At 41.6% G+C, this 22,646-nt stretch overlaps 1 protein-coding gene and 1 non-coding gene across 2 annotated transcripts in view; both read right to left on the bottom strand.

The window, feature by feature from the left end:
• Positions 1-22,646, bottom strand: part of LOC126295192 (ankyrin repeat domain-containing protein 17-like) — a 49,813-nt gene that overhangs the window by 10,559 nt on the left and 16,608 nt on the right. Inside the window, exons 2-3 of the mRNA XM_049987496.1 lie at positions 11,498-12,080; positions 6,916-7,068 (exon numbers count right to left, since the gene is read on the bottom strand). Coding sequence (XP_049843453.1) covers positions 6,916-7,068; positions 11,498-12,063 — 719 coding nt within the window. The 5' untranslated portion in view covers positions 12,064-12,080. The remainder of the gene's footprint in view (positions 1-6,915; positions 7,069-11,497; positions 12,081-22,646) is intronic.
• Trnat-agu (transfer RNA threonine (anticodon AGU)) lies at positions 14,257-14,330 on the bottom strand. Its single transcript has one exon. It is a non-coding gene; the product is annotated as a tRNA-Thr (tRNA).

The raw sequence follows: 22,646 nt of genomic DNA, 5'->3' as shown, positions 1-22,646 counted from the left end.
AGACTATCTTTTATTGCTGGTCGAGTCGTGGGAGCTGTGAATCAAAATGGGTATGCAGAACTGTCTGTCATTTACTGTACACTGCTAAAGTGGGTTTCTGAACTTTCATTGAGCATATCATACAATGTTAAAATTATATTTCGTAACAGGTTAACAGAGGCCTATCAGTTAAATTGCTCATATAAAATCTTTTGTGCCGTTAATTACATCCTAAGTAAACATAACAGAGCCTAAGTGAGCAGTTTGCTTACATAAGGAGAGCTAGGACAAGAAGCTAGTTTGTTTACATAGGGAGAATAATGGACTCACTGTTCCCCCTAGATATGTAGTAACACTACTCAAGAGAACTGTAAGCACAACTATTCAGGTACAAACCTGCTATATTCCCAAATCTGCGATAGAAAATAGAGTGGAACCGTATGTAGATTAACTCCTTAACTGTGGACGATTTTCCGATTTTTCCATACAAAAGCGTGGAGCATTTTATTAGATAATGAGATTGATTATAATTATAATAATGTAACAAGAAAAGCAAAAACTTACTTCAGAGTTGATTCTTAACTGACATTGAGAGTAAATATAGTGGGGAAACTGAAAGTCGCGTTCAACGTTATAAAACCAGAACAAACATACTGATAAATATTCTGAGTCTTGTATATCTTAAAGCAAGGTCCCACACACAAGCTCGAGGATGAAACTGCTGCCACATGAAGGTATATGTGTGGTATGTGAGTGGGACTGTATACCATGAAAACCGAGACTACCGCGGTTTGCCGACCGGAGTGGCTGTGCGGTTCTGGGCGCTACAATCTGGAGCCGAGCGACCGCTACGGTCGCAGGTTCGAATCCTGCCTCGAGCATGGATGTGTGTGATGTCCTTAGGTTAGTTAGGTTTAATTAGTTCTAAGTTCTAGGCGACTGATGACCTCAGAAGTTAAGTCGCATAGTGCTCAGAGCCTATTGAACCATTTTTGAACTTCCGCAGTTTCAGGCGATAAAATAGCAGTTACAGAGTGCAAACAGAGCCGAAATTACGTCCGACGCGATAATCGCGGGCCTCACGAAATTGTCCAGAAACAGCCGAAAGCAGAAGTCCACGTCAGCCGCAGCTGGAGGATTAAGGTACAGAGGTATTATTGTATCACGTTATCAGAGTCTTCATCCACCTTCCATTATAAGTTCTTTTACTGAATCTCTGAAGGAAATGAGTTACCACATTTTGTAACATTGATTCCTGTAAATCAGTTCCTCAGACTCCAAGACGTTACTGCAACCAATCGTTGGCCTCTACTGAAACAGATGGCTCATGCAGAGAACTCCAGTTGTCTGAGTGTGGCAGTCCTTCCTGAGTCTATCCAAGACGGCACACACAATTCAACTCATCTTCAGGTATTCAAATGTACTTTTCTGACATAGAAGGAAACAAGTTCAGTCCAGTTACTGGAAAATATCATGTCGCAGCCGCACCAAACAGGAAAATTTTCTGTTGCACACAAAAGATTTACTCAGAATATTTCACATATAGGGGCATTATGTCGGCTATGCTTTATGTAGGCTACGTTTTAGCGAATCCATACTTTCAAATATGCACGAAATGCACCGAGACCTATAGTAGTGCACACTTAAAGTAAAAAGGAGGAAAAACACACACACATAAAAGCTGCACCAGCTGTAGAGTGTGAGTGTATACTAATATTTTATGCTGCTTTCTATAGTAGCATTAGAAATACTCCTGTCAAGCAGACATTGGCTTCGTGAACAGATTGTCTGCTACACGGTGCTAATATATGTACTGTGAAATAAGAAAGTGTCACTTGTGTCAGAAAACCTCTCTTTACTCATCCTAGCAGAGAATATCTGTATTCTCATGCGGCAAACTGTGTGCCACAAGAGTTAAATAATAAAATGTGGCAACTTCTCTACAAATGAAAAATTATATAAAAATAATATTGTTTTCAAATTCTGACAAGATAGATGTTCCAACTGGTAAACGTACTATTCCTTTTGCATTTACTTAGTTTAATTATCTGTGAATATTAGAAGCGTATGGAGATGCCAATGGGACTGTTACATTTTAAAATAAGCCTATGCAAAGAGACGAAAAATTAATGATCTGATAAACACTTTGTATAGGTATTCAAAAATAATCTTAACATGCTGGTAATTTATATGAAAAGCTACCTATTGCATCCTATCGAATGGTAAAGTAGAAAACGTGAGTTTTGAACAAATCCACTGTTTTCAACAGCCTGAAAGTTGTTTTGAATCCCACAGTGCTTTACTAAGTGTGGCCATGGTGGAAGTGGTGGGCCTTTGCCTGCCTCTGGTGGGTTGACTGGTTCGCTCAGACCCACCATCTGACATGGAATAGTAGCAATGCTGATGTTTCATTCCGAAATGGACAGAAGTTAGAACTTGTAAGGACTGTGTGTCTGAATCAATCCCTGATGTGTGGAATCCGAGACTTTACCAAGGAGCAATCATGTACAATATGTGTCTATCTTTTAAACTGTTATAACGGCAATGCACTGGTAGGGTTCAGTGACGTTTTAGTCACTTAGTTTACCATGTACTCTCATCACTGAAGTGCATATTTTCTTGAACCTGCTCGTTAATTAGCAACTGTTTCTCTCCACACCACTTCTTGTTGAAGTACTCTTTGCTCCATTCCGACACATGTTTAGGATGGCAAAGTTACTGGAAGTCTACACTCTGTATCCTGGGACATACGTATGAGCACTTCAGTGCTTAAGGAATTTTTAACTGTTCAGATGATAATCACAAGATGCAGAGGTATATTTAGTTAACGCCTGGAGACAGGGTTAGATTACACCTGGATTATATGACGATGAGATAGAGGCTCCACAATTAGATATTGTATTGTAAGATGTAATATCCACAAGTAAATATAGACATAGAGAACAATTCAGTAATGATGATAAGTACATTAAAGCTTAAGAGAACCATTAGCAGAAATCTAAGTGTAAATAAGTAGGGTCTGAAGTGCCAAGGAATATGACATGCTATTTAAATTATCTGAGGTTGTAGATAAAGAAATAACAAAGAACACATTAGGCAGTTAATTTCAGCATGAGTCGATTTATTCAATAAAAAACCGACCACAGAAGTTGAATAGACAGTTGCAGATACTGTAAAACGAACTCTGAAGAAATACTGGTGAACTGAAAGAAAATTTGAATTGAGTGACGAAAGAAGGAAGAACAAAAAAATTGAAGAAAAGACAGGAATACAGCCGTACACATCACTAACGAGTAAAATCAATAGGAAGTTAAAGGACATAAAGTAAAATATCTGCAGGAAAAATAAGAAGAAAACGAAAAGGAAATGGTCATTGGAAGGACAGTTTCAGCACACAGAAATGTTTAAATGCTAGAGCACCAACACTGAGAGTTCGAAAGAATGCTGCTGTTCAACACCGACGAGAAAGCGATGGGTGGAAAGACTATTTTGAAATCCTCTAAGGGAGAGGAACCACTAGGTACATAGTATGTACATTAGGACATGGAACTCGATTATAAAAATTTAGAAGATTCAGTATTAGACCCAGAGTTTAACAATATTTGGAAAACCTGTGAACAAACCAGGTGGAATAGTTAGATAATATACCTTCATAATTTCTTAAATCATTGGTAGAAGTGGCAACCAAACGATTATTCAAGATAGTATGTAGACTCTACGAGACTGCAGACACACTATCACACTTTCAGCAAAATATCTTTCAGATATTCCAGAAGCGAGAAAATGCATGTGAGTGCGAGAACTTTTGTTCAGTCAACTTAACAGCTCGTGCATCAAAGTCACTGACAAGAATAATATACAGAGGAATGGAAGGGAAATGAGGGTCTGTTTAGATTTAGGAAAAGTGAAGCTACCAGAGAGGAATTTCTGAATTTGCAGTAGATAATGGAAGCAAGATACAATAAAAATCAATAAATTATTTAATCTTCCACTAACAACATCTGACAACATGAAAATGTTGCAAGGTGTTTGAAATTCTCAAAAACTGGGTATGAGGCATTGGGAAATGAAGGTAATATACCGCATATACGATAATCAGAAGGGAACAACAAAAGCGGAAGAAAGACCTGTCCAGATTAAAAAACTTATAACTCAAGAATGCAGTCCCCTCCTCGGCTGTTCCAACTTAATATGAAAGAGTCAATGTCGGAGATAAAAGTAATGTTCAGAAGCAGAATTAAGATTCAGGCTGAAAGAATTTAACTGATAGGCACATTTGACAAAATTGCTATCCTCAGCGAAAGTGAGAAAATACTGTGGGCTGTTGAATGGAATGAAGTGTAACCAGCACATAAATTAGATTTATAAACAAAAGAGGGAACATAGTAACAGAAATAAGAGTTGGTATAATCTTATGATCAAAATAGGGAAGTACAAAGTAGGCGAGGTGAAGGAATTATGCTATAGTGGAAAAAAATTGTGCATGGTGTACAAAGCAAAGTCGTTAAAGAATACAAACTAGCACAGACAAAATCATGGTACTGATGTAAAACATAGGCTTTGATTTGGGAAAGAAATATCGTAGAATGTATATTTGGTGCACAGGATTGTACGAAAATGAATCATGGATTGCGGGAAAACAGCAGCAGTAGGGAATCGAAGCGTTCCAAATAAGGTGCCATAGAAGGATGTTGAAACTGAGGTGAAATGGTAAGGACAGAAAGGAGGGTCTTACTGTAGAGTCGGTGAGGGTAGGAGTATAAGAAAAATCCTGACAAGTAGTAGGGACAGTTTGGTTCGACATAGATGAAGAAATCAGTGAACTGTCATGATACCGTAGGTAGCTACAGAGAATAAAAACTGTAGGAGAAGACAAAGACTGAAATAGATGCATGATATAACCCACGACTTTGGGTGCAAGTGCTACTTGGATGTAAAGAGGTTGTCAGGGGAGAGGAAGTTGTGGAGAGGCACATCAGACCAGTCAGAAGCCTGTATCCCCACATTTTAAGGAAAAAAAGAAACAAAACTGGGAAGCACAGAAGGGGAGTTCAGAACTGTTAATCTATTATTGAAATAGCCACAAACGTCATCTATAAGATTTTGCTTTGCATGTGTATGTTTACTGGAACTCATTTACCCATTCTACGGCGATATGAACAAGCCACTCCACATCCTGAGGAGCTCATGCAGAACGGCCCTTCTTCACTATGAGTTCCTTCTGTTTTACTTCTTGAACACTGTACTTCTTGTTACCAGCAATAATTTAACCAGAGCTCTAGAATTATTTCTTCTCTCTCATTCATACTACATACCCCACATTGTAACATAGCACTGACCTTAAATTCTTTCCTACTACAGCATTTCCATACCTCATGATTGTTATATCATCATCTTTTTTTACGTACTTAGTTACCAGTTCAGTGCTGTCGTATACTTAATCTCCCTACATCTTCATTTTCTGCATGTGACACTGCATTATGTTTCTGATGCTGGCATTGATTTGCTGATTATGATGAGAATAAAGCTATCACTGAGCTGTTTAAAATAACTTTCTGACCTATCCTCCTATTCACAATAAACCTTTCTCCCATAATACCATTTTCTGGGGCTGTTGATACGACACCACATTTGTATGACCAGATATCCAAATCATCATTCCATTTCGCTTTGCTGATCCCTACTAAATGTAGATTGAGCCTGAGGCGGCTGTTTCATACGAGAGCTTTTCATGCAGTGCATGACTGCATTTAACCCCTTGTCGATTCACAGACCGCCAGTCACGAGTCGTCTCTGATTGTGAGAAGAATTCACCTTTGCCAAAACAAGGATGCCCTGGTTTGTCTTACCCAGGAGTCCAAAGCTTTGACCAGAGTCAACCAAAGAATTCATTTCAGTTTCATCATGTTTTGTAAGAGAAAACACCATTTTCTCAACCCCTTGCTTAGATCAGAATGCCGTCGGAAGCAGTATTTCAGACATTTGTCTTGTGTGAGATATGAGCGATTTCAGCCAGCTATCTTTGGTGTAATGGTGAGACCACAGCGAGAGACAATCACTTCAGTTGCCTTCATATGATCATGTGATTTGGATGTATGATGATTTTCGTTAGGTAAAACTGTGTCTGTTTCCTGCTGCATTTGAGATGCAGGTTTCACATTCTGATTGCTTGGTCTTTGTTCTCATTCTCAAAAATGTGGTGATTGAGATCTGCCTCTGTGCTAGGAAGCTGTAAATTCAAGTGACAGAAACAGTTTCCACCAGTCGCAATTACATTTTTAACCAATTTATAACTTTTTTTTCTTTTTCTGAGACATTGTTAGGCAGGGATGTTAGATACTTCGACTCTATATTTGTTCATAGACATAATGGTGAAACTGTATATTTCAACTGCTTGTAAATTGAATTGGGTTCCTGATATGTTTTGTCTTCACAGATTTATTACCTAACACCTTGTTTTTCTGAAACTACCAATTCCACCATGTGTATCTGCTTCCACGAAACTTCCTTGCTGATTGAAACTATGTGCCAAACTGAGACTCGAACTCTGGATCTTGGAAGCTGTGAGGACAGGTTGTGAGTCGTGCTTTGTTAGCTCAGCCGGTAGAGCACTTGCCTGTGAACGTCAAAGGTCCTGAGCCTCGGGGCGGCACACAGTTTCAATCTGCCAGGAACTTTCATATCAGTGCACACTCTGCTGCAGAGTGAAAATCTCACTGTAAAAACATCTGCGTCCATGTTAAACCTTTACACATAGTTTCATGGGGAAACAAGTTTATTGCATTTATCTTGCGTATACATATACTGCGTTCATAACGTTCAATGAAAACTCTTGAGTAGCTTGAAAGGCAGTGGCAGCTTACTAGTATTTACAATACATTTACTTTTTAGATTTTCTAGGTAATGTGTGTGTGAGAGAGTAGTGAGGGAACCCACCGCAGACGGGAGACGACGTCGTCATCAGGCGGTGCAGTGCGGCTGTGTTGGGCAGCCGCGGGCGGCGAAACTGCAGCAGGAGTCTGGCTGTGGGGCTTGCGATGGGTGTCTGTAGTGGTGGTGGTGGGCCTGCTGTCGGCAGGAGCTGGCGAGCTGCACACACATAGAGGAAGAGAGGGGGAGTGTGGCCAGGCGTGTTCACGTGAGGACCTGGAGACAGTTCACTACAGGCAGCACTGCTGAGGGGTTGTCCACACATACACTATGTCAACAAAAGTGTCCGGACACCTGGCTGAAAATGACGCACAACTTCGTTGCTCCCTCCGTTGGTGATGCTGGAATTCAATTTGGAGTTGGTCCACTGTTGGCCTTGATGACAGCATCCACTCTCACAGGCAGCCCATTATTCACCAAGTGCTGCACTGAGGAGAAGTATCGATGTGGGTCAGTGATGCCTGGCTCGAAGTTGGCGTTCCAAAACATCCCAATGGTGTTCTGCAGGATTCAGGCCATGACTATGTGCACGCCAGTCCATTACAGGGATGATAGAGGTGTAACCGCTCCGCCACAGGCCCTCCATTATGAACAGGTGATCAATCGTGTTAAAAGACCCAATCGCCATCCTCGAATTGCTCTTCAACAGTGCGAAGGAAGAAGGTACTTAACATTAATTTAGGCCTCTGTTGTGATAGTGCCACGCAAAACATCAAGGAGTGCAAGCCCCCTCCATGAAAAACACGACCACATCATAACACCGCCGCCTCCGAATTTTACTGTTGGCACTACACACGCTGGCAGATGGCATTCACGATACCCACACCCTGCCATCGGATCGCCACGTTGTGTATCGTGATTCGTCACTCCACACAACGTTCTTCCACTGTTCAATCGTCCAATGTTTACGCTCCTTACACCAAGCGAGGCGTCGTTTGACATTTACCGGCGTGATGAGTGGCTTATAAGCAGCTGCTCGAACATGAAATCCCAGTTTTCTCACCTCCCGCCTATCATAGTACTTGCAGTGGATGCTGATGCAGTTTGGAATTCCAGTGTGATGGTCTGAATAGATGTCTGCCTATTACGCATTGGCATGGCAAATTATAGCCAGTAAATGCGTAGCCAGGTATTTGAAAATGAGAACCCACACTTGTAAGCATCAGTCAAATCATGGAGTGGTTAGTCAGCTATGAAATTTCTCACTGAGGAGAACACACAGACTAATGTCTGGCACTATGGTTACCCATTACGGATATTTTAGAACTCATGACTGTTAATTGAATGTAAATACATAAAACTGCAACCAGCCACTTTTTTCGACAGTTATTTATTATTCCTTGAACCGGTTTTTGGACCTGTTCAGTTTCATCTCCAGATGGTTTTCTGGAAGTTACATCACTCTTTTTACCATAATGCTGGATGCTAGCTCTGTGATAGGTATGAAACACATTTTAATTTAACATGATGAGTAATGTTTATCTGTCGATATGGATGGAAAATTTTAGTTTCATACTTACTGTGACAGTATGGGCAGCTTTTTTCTAATAGCATCCCTCTGTCTGCTTCCATTTTTTGATGGCCAGTTGGTACATCACTTTATGTATTTCGACAGAATTTGTATACATTTACAGTGTGACAGCGAAACTTTGCCAGCATGCAGCATGGACCATACAACTGTTGCATGTTACAAAGATAGACATATTTTGCTCACAGATGTTATTTATTATTGTTTGAGTGTATTAAAGACGATATATGGGCAAATACTTTAATCAGACAGGCGTTAACATGAGAGTTCGAAATAAATAAATAAATAAATGTATTACTACAAGAAGAAACTTCAAGTGATCTGACGTCTTATTTCTATTCGTATATTAAGATACAATGCAGTCAGTTTGTGAGCAAATACTTTAATCAAGATTGGCATTAACATGAATGCCCAGGAATAAAATAATCCAGAGTTATAGTATTTGCAATGATATGCAGCTTTTTGTATGACCATGAACTTTATATTTAAATGTAAAATAATAACAAAACTTCAAATGAACTACTGACTTATTTCTCTTCCTACATTAACATCTTGAATATTAGAAAGGGTAGATTCTGTTTATTTTAGCTAAAGCTAATATGTATAAAAGTTATAGTACTGTAATTAAAAACAAGAACAAAGGTTCAAATGAGTTGTTGACTGATTTCTGTTCTTACCTCAATGTGAATTATAATATTAGTAAAAGTAGATTCTGTTTATTTCAGCTAGAGACAATACATATAAAAGATATACTATTTGTATTGAACTGCAGCTGTTTATATGACCATGAGCTTTAAATTTAAAACAAGTACAAAGTTTCAAATGAACTGCTGACTTGTTCCTGTTCCTGCATAACCCATCTGGGATAATGTCTGGAAGCTGAATATTATTCCCTGCATAATGAATTGATGTAAAATGTTATATAGCACTGGACTGGCTTGTATTCTCTTAGTGTCCAATCCAGAATTATGACAGGGGAGATTTCATAAGGGGGCAGTGCTTCAAGCACTACTTAACCAAGGTTCGTTTGTAATATACTTGTAATTGAAAAAAAATTGTGTGAATGATCTGGTGTAAACATAGAGCTTTACAATGAAGCAAATAACGATGATTAGGTAGAACTGGAAAACGGAAAGTATTGTTTCAAGCATTCTGCTGCATCGTACCTCACAAAAGCAGTTGTCTTTTATTGCAGTAACCGACTATGATATCGATGTGCCAGATGGCATATATATAGAAGGTGTTTGGAAATTCCAGTTACAAGCTTCTATGACATGTGGAGAGAGGTGAGTATATGATGTTTTCAATAAGAACCCGTGTTCAGAAAGGTCATACAATGAGGCTACAGAGCCCCTGTAAATATGTGAGTATACACAGTGATTGTGTGATGATGTTACAAAGTTTCTAGGATGATGGAAAAGGATAAATGTATCAATTTGAGGTGAGGGTGCCTGTACCAGAAACGAAAGAGTCGAGAGTTATAAGGGAAAACCGTGCTGATACCTCTGACACTGGAATACACATACTGGTACTGTCGCTGCTAAGATTGTAGGGTAGGCAACTTTCAGGGGTGGTAGTCTGGATCAGAAGAACGAAAAAAGTGTCCAGCAATAATGGGCTCAAAGTTCCATGTCTGAGGAGCTGTGAGCTTCTATTGAAACAGTGCTTGTAGCTCTTAAGGTATGCATTTTATAAGCCATGTTCACTACACTTTTTTTTCGTTTTTTGGGTCATACAACCATCTCTCAAAGTTCCCTACTCTACAATCTTCCTAACTTGAGTACCAGTACATGTACTCTACTATCAGTTAGTTCGTTTCTGGTTATGGGACCCCTATCTCAACTTGATACATTTACCCATCTACACACATACATTTAAAGGCACTGGCGCCTATAATTTTGACGCTATGTAGCATCGTTGGATGAGGTCTCTGAACATTGGCTCCTATTCAAAATATTAAACACTAACTCCTCTCTAAACATCCTAACACATTGTAACAGGAATTTCCAGACATCCTGTATGCGGGGTGTTTGTTTAAACTTGAGACAACTAAATATCTCGCAACATGCCTCATACAATAAAATAAAGTTTTGGGCGAAAAGTTAATCTCTCTCTGTGTTGCAGTGGGATGCCTCCTAACCACCCCACCTGCTTGAGTGGGGTTAGCTTTACATTTTCATAGGGAACTACCAACTGTTACTGTATCTTCAGATAATACACAAAAAAATGTAAGGTTTACTCAAACTATGGTTTCCCAGTTGTAGCAGATGGCAGTGTAATCGACATATACCAAGTGCGTCTGTTTTTACAATTAGGAACAGATACATTTGATGTACGATACGTGAATGCCATCCTCTGACCGATAGTGCAACCATATCCGCAGAATATTGGCGGGGCATTCGTATTCGTGGACGACACTTCGCCCCCATTATTCACATCTTGAGAATGACTTCCTTCAGGATAACGACATCGCTCAACTAGAGTGACCAGCATGTTCTGCAGACATGAACACTTTCAAACATGCCTGGGATAGATTGAAAAGAGCTGTTTATGGACAATGTGACCCACCAACCACTCTGAGGCATCTACGCTGAATCGCCATTGAAGAGTGAGACAATCTGGACCAACAGTGCCTTGATGAACTTTAGGACAGTATACCACGACGAATACAGGCATGCATCGCTGCAAGAGGAGTGCTGCTGTAATACTAGAGGTACTGGTGTATCAGTAGAGGTACTGGTACATCAAGTACGATGATACAACTTGCAATGTGTGGTTTCCATGAGCAATAAAAAGTGCGGAAATAATGTTTATGTTGATCTCTATTCCAATTTTCTGTACAGGTTCCGGATCTCTCGGAAATGATGTGATGCAAAACTTTTTTTATGTGTGTGTGAACAATCTACAAGCAGCTTCTTTATTTGTCAAAGAAAATTCGCCTCATAGCACAAGAGCAACTTAGGAAACCCTGTTAGGAACATCACAGTCAACAAAAACTAGTTTTGGAGCAGATAAACATACAGATCTGTGAGAATATGTAAACATATTGTCTGCACTTACCTACTTTCTACAGATGGTTCAGCAATTAGTCTAGTGAACTCCACGAAATCGTGTGGGTGGTTGACCACAGCGTCTGCCCATCCCTGCGTCGCCATCACCTGCTGCGTGTGGGCCTTTACGAAGGAAACAGCAGCCTGCCTGAGGCCGGGGCAGGCGTGTCTAATCGCGAGCACAGCTGCGGCCACTGCCGTCTCCACCCCCAGCCCTGCAGCAACCTGCTGCTCGCAAGATTCTTTCAGACTCGTCACTCCGTATTTGTCGGCGGCAGCGAGCAGCTGGGGGGCCATGCCAGGTAGCTTAGGGGGCTGTAGGGTGTAGAGGTACGACAGCAGTTGCCGCAGCACCGGGCCCTCCACGTCAGGGATGGTGATTTTGCCGCTGCTGGCCTCCACCGTATCGTGGCTGAACATGGCAGCGAACACGGGGCTCCTGGCTACCAGGACAGCCCTGTGAGCCAGTAACCGTGTGTCGCCAGCCATCAACTTCACCGTGGCGTCGTCCCCATCGTCCAACAGGGAACCCAAGTCCACGGCTGTGGGCTCCTGAACGCCCTTAACAGCTTCCATGGTGATTCTGGGTGGTTCTGAAACACGACATCACTGAGCAGTCCCTTGACCTTACACTCCACCACAATACTGTATGATCCACACACAGACCTGTGTCGAGCTGCAGTTAGTAAAAACTATCCTTCAAATATCAATTGCAACACCAGGACACTCTTGTGGAAAACATTAATAAGACCATTTAAAGGACGTCCTATTTGTTTCTTTTCGTTTGTTCAAACACCGCCAGGAAGGATGGATATCTCACTTCCCTAATTTCTTTCTGGACTGCACTGTTACTTCATCAGGAAGTCATTTGAAACAGAGATCCACCATAATACCGATAAGACCAGAGGGTGCTATAATAGTACAGGGTCATTACAATTAAACTTTCGCTGCTTGAGCCAATATAGCTACGGAAGAAACTGGTACAGGCATGCGTATTCAAGTACAGACATATGTAAACAGCCAGAATACAGCACTGCCGTCTGAAATGCCTATATAAAAATGGTTCAAATGGCTCTGAGCACTATGGGAGATAACTTCTGAGGTCAACAGTTCCCTAGAACTTAGAACTACTTAAACCTAACTAACCTAAGGACATCACACACATCCATGCCCAAGGCAGGATTCGAACCTGAGACCGTAGTGGTTCCAGACTGTAGCGCCTAGAACCGCTCGGCCACTCCGGCTGGCCGCCTATATAAAATAACAAGTGTCTGGTGCAGTTGTTAGATCGGCTTCTGCAGCTACAATGCAGATTATGGAGATTTAAGAGAGTTTGAATGTGTTATTATAGTTGGCGTATGAGCGGTGGGACACAGCATCTCCGAGGTAGCGATGAAGTGGGATTTTCTCGTAGAACATTTCACGAATGTACCCTGAATATCAGGAATCCAGTGAAACATCAAATCACCGATATCACTGCAGCCCGAAAAACATCCTGCATGAATGAGACCAGTGATGACTGAAGAGGATCGTCCGATGTGATGGAAGTGCAACCCCTCCACAAACTGCTGTAGATTTCAATGCTAGGCCTTCAAAAAATGTTGGGTCCAAATTAAATAACATCAATCATCGATATGGGCTTTTGGGGCTGAAGGTCTCCTTGTGTATCAGTGATGGACTTCACAACACCTTTACACCTCGTCTGGCTCCGTCAACACCAACGCTGGACTGTTGATAACCAGAAACATGTTGTCTGGCCGGACGAGTCTCATTTAGAATTGTACCGAGTGGATGGACATGTACGGGTATGGAGACAACCTCACGACTCCATGGACCCTGCATGTCAGCAAGGCATTGTTCAAGTTGGTGGAGTCTCTGTAATGGTATTGGACATGTGCAGTTGGAGTGATATGGAAACTGAAACGTCTGGATAAGACTCTGATGGGTGACATGTATTTAAGCATCCTGCCTCAACACCTGCATGCATTCATGTCAGATGTGCATTCCGACAGAGTTGGGCAAATTCATCACGACGATGCGACACCCCACACGTCCAGAATTGCTACAGAGTGGCTCCAGGAGCTCTCTTGTGAGTTTAAACATTGCGGCTGGCCACCAAACTCTCCATACATGAACATTAGTGTGGATACCTTGGATATCTTGTGTTGTTCAGAAGAGGTCTCCACGTCTCATACTACGGATTTATGGAGAGCCCTGCAGGATTCATGACATCAGTTCCCTCCAGCACTACTTACGACATTCTGCACATTATAGAGGAATGTATGGAAATTAATTTAAAAATGTACACAACTACTGTAGATATGCAGAAAGCATTTGATGGAATACGATGGCAAAATCTACTTAAGGACGAATTAACTTTCACATTGTGTGTTGCTGCAAAGTAACATAGCTTGAAGAAACAGGTACTGTGTAGACAAAGAACTGCAACAGTATAGTACAGAAGGTAACAAAGAAATGTCCAATGATACAAAAAAGTGCTTCTATTATTCACAGATAACTGTTACATTGAAGGTACCAGGAATAATGCCAGTGCCCTGGATATTACAAAAAGGAGGACTTGGTTCTTAATAGGGTGTGTGATCACCACAGATGGCAACATAAGCTCTCCAACGTATTCCCATACTGACCACTAGATTGGGGAGGGGTTATGTAAATTAAAGGAGGAAGGGGGAGGGAGGAAATGAAACGGACTATTGATATCAGCTGCCTCAAGACCTTGTGCAACATTAGTGGCAACGAGTGAAAATGTGTGCCAGACTGGGATTCGAACCCAGGACCTCCTGCTTACTAGGCAGTTGCTTTATCCACTGTGCCATCCAGACACAGTGTTTATCGCAGTTGTGAAGGCTGTCTCGTCACGCTTCTTGGCCGACCTATCTGCCGTGTTTGTGCGCATCCTCCATGATCATTACTTTGAGATTCCCACAGGAGGTCGGATGTAACTGTACGTCAGCTCTGAATGTGGTGAATACACTGCCCATGAAGGTTAATTAACTATATAGATGTGTGGCTTCTGATTTTTTGGACGTGTCTGAAGGAAGACATCACATATTGATATAATCTGGGAGGAGTGCTTGTGGTACGACATTCCACTCCTCAACCAGCGTGGCTGGCAACTGCTGGCTGGCCATTGGTGCATTTTGCACTACAATATGTCTTTCCAATGCCTCACACATGTATTCAATGCAATTTAAGTTGGGGAAAAGGACAGATATGTCCATCTGCTGAATATCCTCTCGTTCTGAGAGCTTCTACAGCTACACTGTTTGATGCAGTTGTGTATTGTCATCCATAATATGAAGGCAGGACCGAATGCAGCCCTGGAAAGACACACATGGAGAAGGAGAACAATGACACAATAACATTGACCAATCAGTGTTTCCGGTTCAAAGATATGCTGGTCAGTACATACAAGCAATGTTATCCATCTTCACACCAAAACGCCTGAACCATGAACATGACCATGTTCCTGGGTGCATTACATGCTCACACTTCTCGCCATGTAAGTGTCACTATGCAGACTAACTTTACTCTCATCAGAGAAGAGCGCATGCCTACTCTCCTCATGGGTCCAGTGCTTATGCTCTTGGCACCATCAGAAACGGTGTGGCCAATGTAATGGTACCAATGGAACAGAATGCACTGGTTGTCAGTCAAGGAGACCAACCCATGCAGTTGCTGTGCTACTGCGGAGTGTGGGATTGTGTGCCTTGCAGTGCTTTTAAGTGTGTTTGCAACAGCAGTCACTGTTAGCCTTGAGTCTCTTCTTGCATGTTGCACAATGCAGTGGTCATCTGAAGTGATAGTTGACCACGGTTGGCCACCTCGTCTCTCTCGGACAGCAATGCCTGTGGTTTGGAATGCTCCCTATGCACTTGAAACAACTCTGTGCACAGTACCAAATTCTTGAGCTACAGTCGTCATACTTTATCCTTTTTCTAGTTACCCAACGATCCTTCTCTGAGTGAAGTAAATCAGACATTCCCTCTGATCCATCTCTGACAACGGTTCCCAGTGTGAAGTAATCCAAATATTACCTCCAGTCAATTCTGTAACGAAGAACATGACCACCACAACCACCACCACAGTGCACCGTAACCAATAGATAATTGGCACACAATATATATTCCTGTTCCTTCGACATCCCCATTTGGGCTGCTGGTGTCACGATGGCCTCACTCTGTGTTAATGTCCAGTTTTCTATGCGTTATCATGGGACCTCTGGCAACATGTCTCTGCATTTCCATTCATTTCGATGGAATATTAATTTGTTATGTTACTTTGTCCAACTCACCCTTACGTTTTGCAGAGCAGTTTAGCTTGAGGTAGTGTACTGTGAAGAAAGTAAAAATGAAGCACAGACACCAACAAAACGTTATAAAAACTAGACAGACGTTATTAGTTTGCACTCTACATAGGCAGATGCACACTGCATATATAGGAGAGATATGATGATACACAGGTGTCCACAGAGATTAATCAAGGGTGGGGCAAGAGTGTAAAATTTCCATTTTTGATATGATGAAACATCTCATGTTACAAAAACTAAATTTCATAGGTGACATGAAAACTTAATATATCTTAATGAACTGATGGTAATGCTCACAATATAGAAATTAAATCTCTCTATTTCAGATTTCTGAGAGGGGTAAGGGTGACAAATGCCCTCTGTTGCCTACCTCTCTTATGGACAGGTTTCTGATAATGTCCCAGGTGTTTTAAGTGAAGCTGAACAAGATCTTGAATTCATGTTAAACAAAAGGAATAAGGTTATCTGCAAAAGAGTCTGAATGACAGAGTCCAGTTTGTGGTGAAGGAGGACAAAAGAAATGTTGCTTACATGTATGTGACAATCTAGTGGAGAAAGATGACTCATTTACTTATTTACTTATCTAAGACCTCAGGTATGGAAGAAGCAAAGACCAGACAAGCAGCTGAATTGCTCAAGGAAGCAGTGGTTTCAATTAAAAAAAGAAGATATTAACGTCTTAAAGTAACAGCCTCAAACGACTAGTAGCTTTCTGAAAGTGTGGCCTGGACTTTGGGGCTGAAGAATGGAGAAGACTGAATTTTTTTAGGTCTGTTGTTACGAGTGGGTCCTGACAATCACATAGCCTCATAAGATGACAAGTGATGAAGTCCTTACAAGAGTGGAGGATAAAGAGAGTGTAAGAAATAATACTGTAAAGCAAAGGTCAGATTCTATAAGGACAGAAACTGAAGGAATGAAATACAATTTGGGACTTAAAACTATGTCTCGTGATTACTAGTCATTACACCTTCCACTGCTTCCGCTTATTTGTCTATCAAGGATAAAGCTGAGCAATCGCAGTTCCATCAGATCAAAATATCAGATTGTTGGTTACCTACTGAAAAATGACAAGTTCCAAAACCGAATCATAAACGGATATGTCAATGAAAAAAAAATAGACGAACACGCAACTGAAACACACCGCTCATAATACATGAAAGTGAAGAAGGAAGAAAGACGTGAAGACAAGATCTCTTGCCAACTCATTCTAGAACTGAGCACTCAAGAAAAAGTTCTTGCAAACACTTTAGAGTAGGCAGCTAAGTAACTGATATTGCAGTATCTTATCTCTCAATTCCCTGTATCAACTTTACGTATCGTGTGTCAGCATTTCAGATTATCTCAGTCATGTCACTTTAACAGTGATGATCTGTGTGTTTCTAACAGTCAAACTGTTATACAATCCTGTTGGCGGAACATCTGAAACTGGGCACTGTACCAGACGTTGGAAATACCGCTCGAGTTGTAAGTAGATCACGAGTGGAATAACGAGATTTACGCTTGCTGGTAACCCACCGCGGCGCTCGGGGTCACAGCACGAAGTTATAACACCTGATGATGGGCGTATAAGAGCCCGAAACCGGTAGTATTCTAAATATAAGAACCTTACACTGTAGCGGTATTTTCAACCTCAAGTAACACTGTTATTTATCGCAGCCCACGCCGTCTTTCGGCTTAGAGCTTTCCTTCTCACTCGATCATTACCAGCGATTGTTATTTTGCCACATGTGTGATTTTTAACCTGTCACAGCCGATGCCATGCTTGATGTGCAATGCTTCACAACAGAAGCCATACTTAAGTGTCCAACAGTTCTGTGCAGTCGGCTGCGACAGCTGTGAATTGGCTGGCGTTTACTCGCCCACGCCAAGCTTTGAAAGCCAGATACAAGGCATGTCACAACAAACATAGAGCACTCTGCAGTGCCGAAAATATGCCGCTCTCCTAGAACGATGTCTGAATAATTCAGTATCCAACAACAATAACTATTCAAAGTCCAAGAAATAAATTCCTTGTTTTCTTCTTCTTTCTGTATTCACAGCAACTTTTACACGATGAACCCCTTTAGTGCGACGTCGCAGAAGGCCAATGATGTTCGCGGTAGTATGTTCCTAACATACAACATGTGATCAAAAGTATCCGGACACCCCCAAAAACATCAAAAACATAAGTTTTTCATATTAGGTGCATTGTGCTACCACCTACTGCCAGGTGCTCCATATCAGTCACCTCAGTAGTCATTATACATTGTGGGAGAGCAGAATGGGGCGCTCCGCGGAAATCTCGGACTTGGAATGTGGTCAGGTGATTGGATGTCACTTGTATCATACGTCTGTATGCTTGATTTCCACACTCCTAAACGTCCCTAGGTCCACTGTTTCCGGTGTGATAGTGAAGTGGATACATGAAGGGACACGTAAAGCACAAAAGCGTACAGGCCGACCTCGTCTGTTGATTGACAGAAACCTCCGAATGTTGAAGAGTTTCGTAATGTGTAATAGGCAGACATCTATCCAGACCCTCACTCACGAATTCCAAACTGCCTCTGGACTCACTGCAAGTTCAATGACAGTTATGCAAAAGGTGAGAAAACTTGGCTTTCATGGTCGAGTGGCCACACATCACGCTGATAAATGCCAAACGACACCTCGCTTGATGTGAGGAGCGTAAACATTGGACGATTGAACAGTGCACAAACGCTGTGTGGAGTGACGATCACGGTACGCAATAGCTGTCATCAAGGGTAAGGGTGAGTCAACTCCATATTGAATTCCGGCATTACCGATGAAGGGCGCCATGCACTTGTAACTCATTTTCAGCCAGTTGTCCAGATACTTTTGATCACATAGTGTATTGTCTACCATCCAACCGCAATATTCTTCGTACATCCATATTTAAATTCGACGATGGTAAGACACCAGCTGGTATAATTTTTATTAAAAATGACACTCCTCCAGCTGTACTTAAGATTTCATATTTAGTTGGCTACTAGTTTCGAAGTTGCGTCAGCGCCATCTTCAGGCCCTATATAACACAAGCATTGTACAGAGAGTGGGTATTATACATTATTACGTACATGCAAGATCGCCCTCAACACAGTAAAAAACAATTATGAACAGATTTCGAGTACGTTCGCAGCAGTATGACTGTACACTGCATTAGAGAAACTATAGATGTTCAAACCTGCTGTTTGCGCGGTTCAAGGATGCTCAATACAATTGACAGGATGTGCATGAAAGTGATCTACTACGATATGCACATCAAATTGCGTGCGACATAAATTATAGTGATCTCGAGGAAAGTAGTGGATGGATCCATAACTTCAAACAGTTCTACAGAATTGGAAGACAAGAGATAACGAAATTTGATATGAAGTGTCAACATGGCGATGCATGAGAAACTGCGGAATCGGCCCGAAAATTTTTAGATGAGGTAAACAAACTTATCCCCTCGTTCAGTAAGGAATTTGTTTTCAGCTGCGACCAGACGCGATTTGAAAAGGATATGCATGTGAAATGCACATGGGGAACAGAGGTACTATAACGGTACTTTGCGGGCAGGCGTGTCAATTAGCATCATATTAATTAAAATCGGGGATAAATAGCCTTTATTTTGGAAGAATTAAAAGGGGGAAAGTAACGAAACTTTAATAACTGCACAGTATTACTAAGAAGCAATATAATGAAAAGCAATAAAAAGCAAAGTAGCAAAGACCAAGCGGTGCAGGAAGATATAGGGGCGCGTTTGTTTTTTAATACATGTAAAAGAACATGTAAAACATTGAGCTCTCTACCTTCACTTATTGCGATCGGGCTAGTCGATGAAAAAGTGGTACGCGACTGCGAAATTCGTTAAGGAGATTATTTAAAGACTCTTCAAGCACATTACGTTTGACGAAGTGGTCAGAGACGTTTATTGTCGGGAGAAGTGAAAATGTTTCCGACAACATAATTGGAACTTTGTGTTAGCTGTGAAAAATACTCTTGGGAAACTATGATGGTTGTGGAACCCAAGAAAGTTGTACACAACGGAAAGCTATAGTTTACGTAATTATGCATTTTATAAAATTGTGAAACGCGTGTGCGCGGAACATTAAGAGAATCTTATCCTTGGACGGTTGCGGGGGTAATTAATAGAAACAAAAAATAAAAATAATTAGCTACCAGATATTAATTAACGGGGACCTAAAATACTAAAAACAGTGCATACACCGTTAAATTGAACCCTGCGTGTGAAAGACAATCACATCGAACATTTCGAGAGCGAAGAATAGACATTTAAGTGCCGAATTGATAGCCGGGGTCGTGTCGATATTTGGACATTATATGACACGCGTTATTCAAAACACGATATCGACCATTTTAATGCTGAAAAGAAGCATAGGATTATCACCCCCAATCCCGATTCATATTTCATATTTAGTTAGTTGAAAGAAATGTGTTAATAAACAAACTACATTTCAATTTTATCCACGATTTTGGCTTCATTACATAGTGTTGACTACATGATAAACAATATCTGTGGAAGTTGTATACGACGTATCTTCATAATATTTAGCCAACCAATATTGTGGGACACCAAAAATGTAAATGCATGAAATGGTCCTTACAGCGGATGTATAATGTGTGAGTGCGACGAACTCTATTGAGAAACTGAACATCCATTACGTACTTGCATGTTTAGCTGCGAAAATGGCCCTTGTCGGTGCATCAGCATCGAGTTCTAATAGAATCGCTGGAACATTGCAAACCATTCAGATTAATCGAACATCTAAATACGCATAATCCTGGTATCACCAATATGTGTTCTTTCTCCTCACCCCCGTGGCAGTAATTGAATTAAGAGTCAGCCGGGAATAACATTTAAATCAATTGACGACCATTGAGTTAGCGTCACGAATTTTCAAACGTCCACTGCCATGTATGAATGCGAGTGACACCACGAGTGATAACGACGATCGAGGCGTGTCGTCGTGATCGTGTTGAATGACACTGAGTCTCGCGGTTAAGGCGCTCAGTCCGGAACCGCGCGACTGCTACGGTCGCAGGTTCGAATCCTGCCTCGGGCATGGATGTGTGTGACGTCCTTAGGTTAGCTAGGTTTAAGTAGTTCTAAGTTCTAGGGGACTGATGACCACAGATGTTAAGTCCCATAGTGCTCAGAGCCATTTGAACGCGTCCTGAATGACACTGAGCGGTCACAGTACCAAGAGGATTTCGGACGTAGAAACTAGTGGTTTACAGGAAGCAGTTAGAGTGGTATGTGTATGAGTCAGGAAGGCATCAGACATTAGCAAAACTTGGACACCATGACTGCGAATCTGACGAAAGAAGAAGTCTGGTGGGAACCATCGCTTGCGTTATGACCTCGCACAATGTTCCTGTGCTAAGTACAGAGCTGCCACATACAGACTTAATTCAGTGTAGAACTGGAAGAGGAACTAACAAATGAGAGAGAAATATAGCACGTGTTCAGCACACCAAAAAAACGCGAGAGAGTAAACAGGAGTAGCAGAGCATCCACTCACCTTAAAAGTCTGCAGCGGGGATGGTCGTCAGGCACGGAAACGCTCTGTCAGCTGGCGGGCTATCCATGTAGGTAGGGGCAGCCCGTTCACCCGCTCCTTATATACACAAGTCAGAGGGCTCTGTGGCCACGTGACGCCACCTGGCCTGACCGTAAGCAGGTGTCGCCTGCCTGCTCACCGCTTATCTGTACTGATTACCGCCAGGTGTGAAGGTCTGACATCACGTGTGTACCTCGTGAGTACAACTTGCGTAATCCATCTATCGACTCGCATACCGATATTTGAATTCCAGGAGTCCGAAACTTGATAAGGCCTTCAGTATGCTATCTTGGCGCGTCCGACTTCCTTCCCTAATCCGATCGGACCGATGACTTCGTTGATTGGTGCCTTCCCTCGAATCAACCTACCAACGGATCTCCTGCGAAACTTGCAAGACTGCCATTCCTGGCAGAAAGGATACTGCGGAGACATGGCTTAGCCAATCCTGGCGGTTGTTTCCAGAATGAAATTTTCTCTCTGTAGCGGATGTAGCGAAGTGTGCGCACATTCTGCTTCAGTGGGAAAGTTTTACTTTATACATTCTTTATTTTGGAAAAAAGAATGACACAGTATCAGTTACTGACAAATGAAATGAGAAAGATTAGAAAACTCAGATACCACAAATCTGTGTAGCTGCCCGTAATTTAGGTCCCTTATCAGACTTCAAGAAGAATATAATAATTCCAATCACAAAGAAAGCAGGTGTTGACAGATGTGAAAATTACCGAACTATCAGTTTAGTAAGTCACAGCTGCAAAATATTAATGCGAATTCTTTACAGACGAATGGAAAAACTAGTAGAAGCCGACCTCAGGAAAGATCAGTTTGGATTCCGTAGAAATGATGGAACACGTGAGGCAATACTGTCCCTACGACTTATCTTAGAAGCTAGATCAAGGTAGGGCAAACCTACGTTTCTAGCATTTGTAGACTTAGAGAAAGCTTTTGACAATGTTGATTGGAATACTCTCTTTCAAATTCTGAAGGTAGCAGGGATAAAATACAGGGAGCGAAAGGCTATTTACAATTTGTACAGAAACCAGATGGCAGTTATAAGAGTCGAGGGACATGAAAGGCAAGCAGTGGTTGGGAAGGGAGTGAGACAGGGTTGCAGTCTATCCCCGATGTTATTCAATCTGTATATTGAGCAAGCGGTGAAGTAGAGAGGATATAAAATGTAGACTGGCAATGGCAAGGAAATCATTTCTGAAGAAGAGAAATTTGTTAACATCGAGTATAGATTTAAGCGTTAGGAAGTAGTT

Source organism: Schistocerca gregaria, chromosome 11 (genome assembly GCF_023897955.1).
Source record: "Schistocerca gregaria isolate iqSchGreg1 chromosome 11, iqSchGreg1.2, whole genome shotgun sequence".
NCBI classification, from domain to species: domain Eukaryota; kingdom Metazoa; phylum Arthropoda; class Insecta; order Orthoptera; family Acrididae; genus Schistocerca; species Schistocerca gregaria.
The sequence above is the reverse complement of the archived record's forward strand: the minus strand, read 5'-3'. Positions and strand labels throughout refer to the sequence as shown.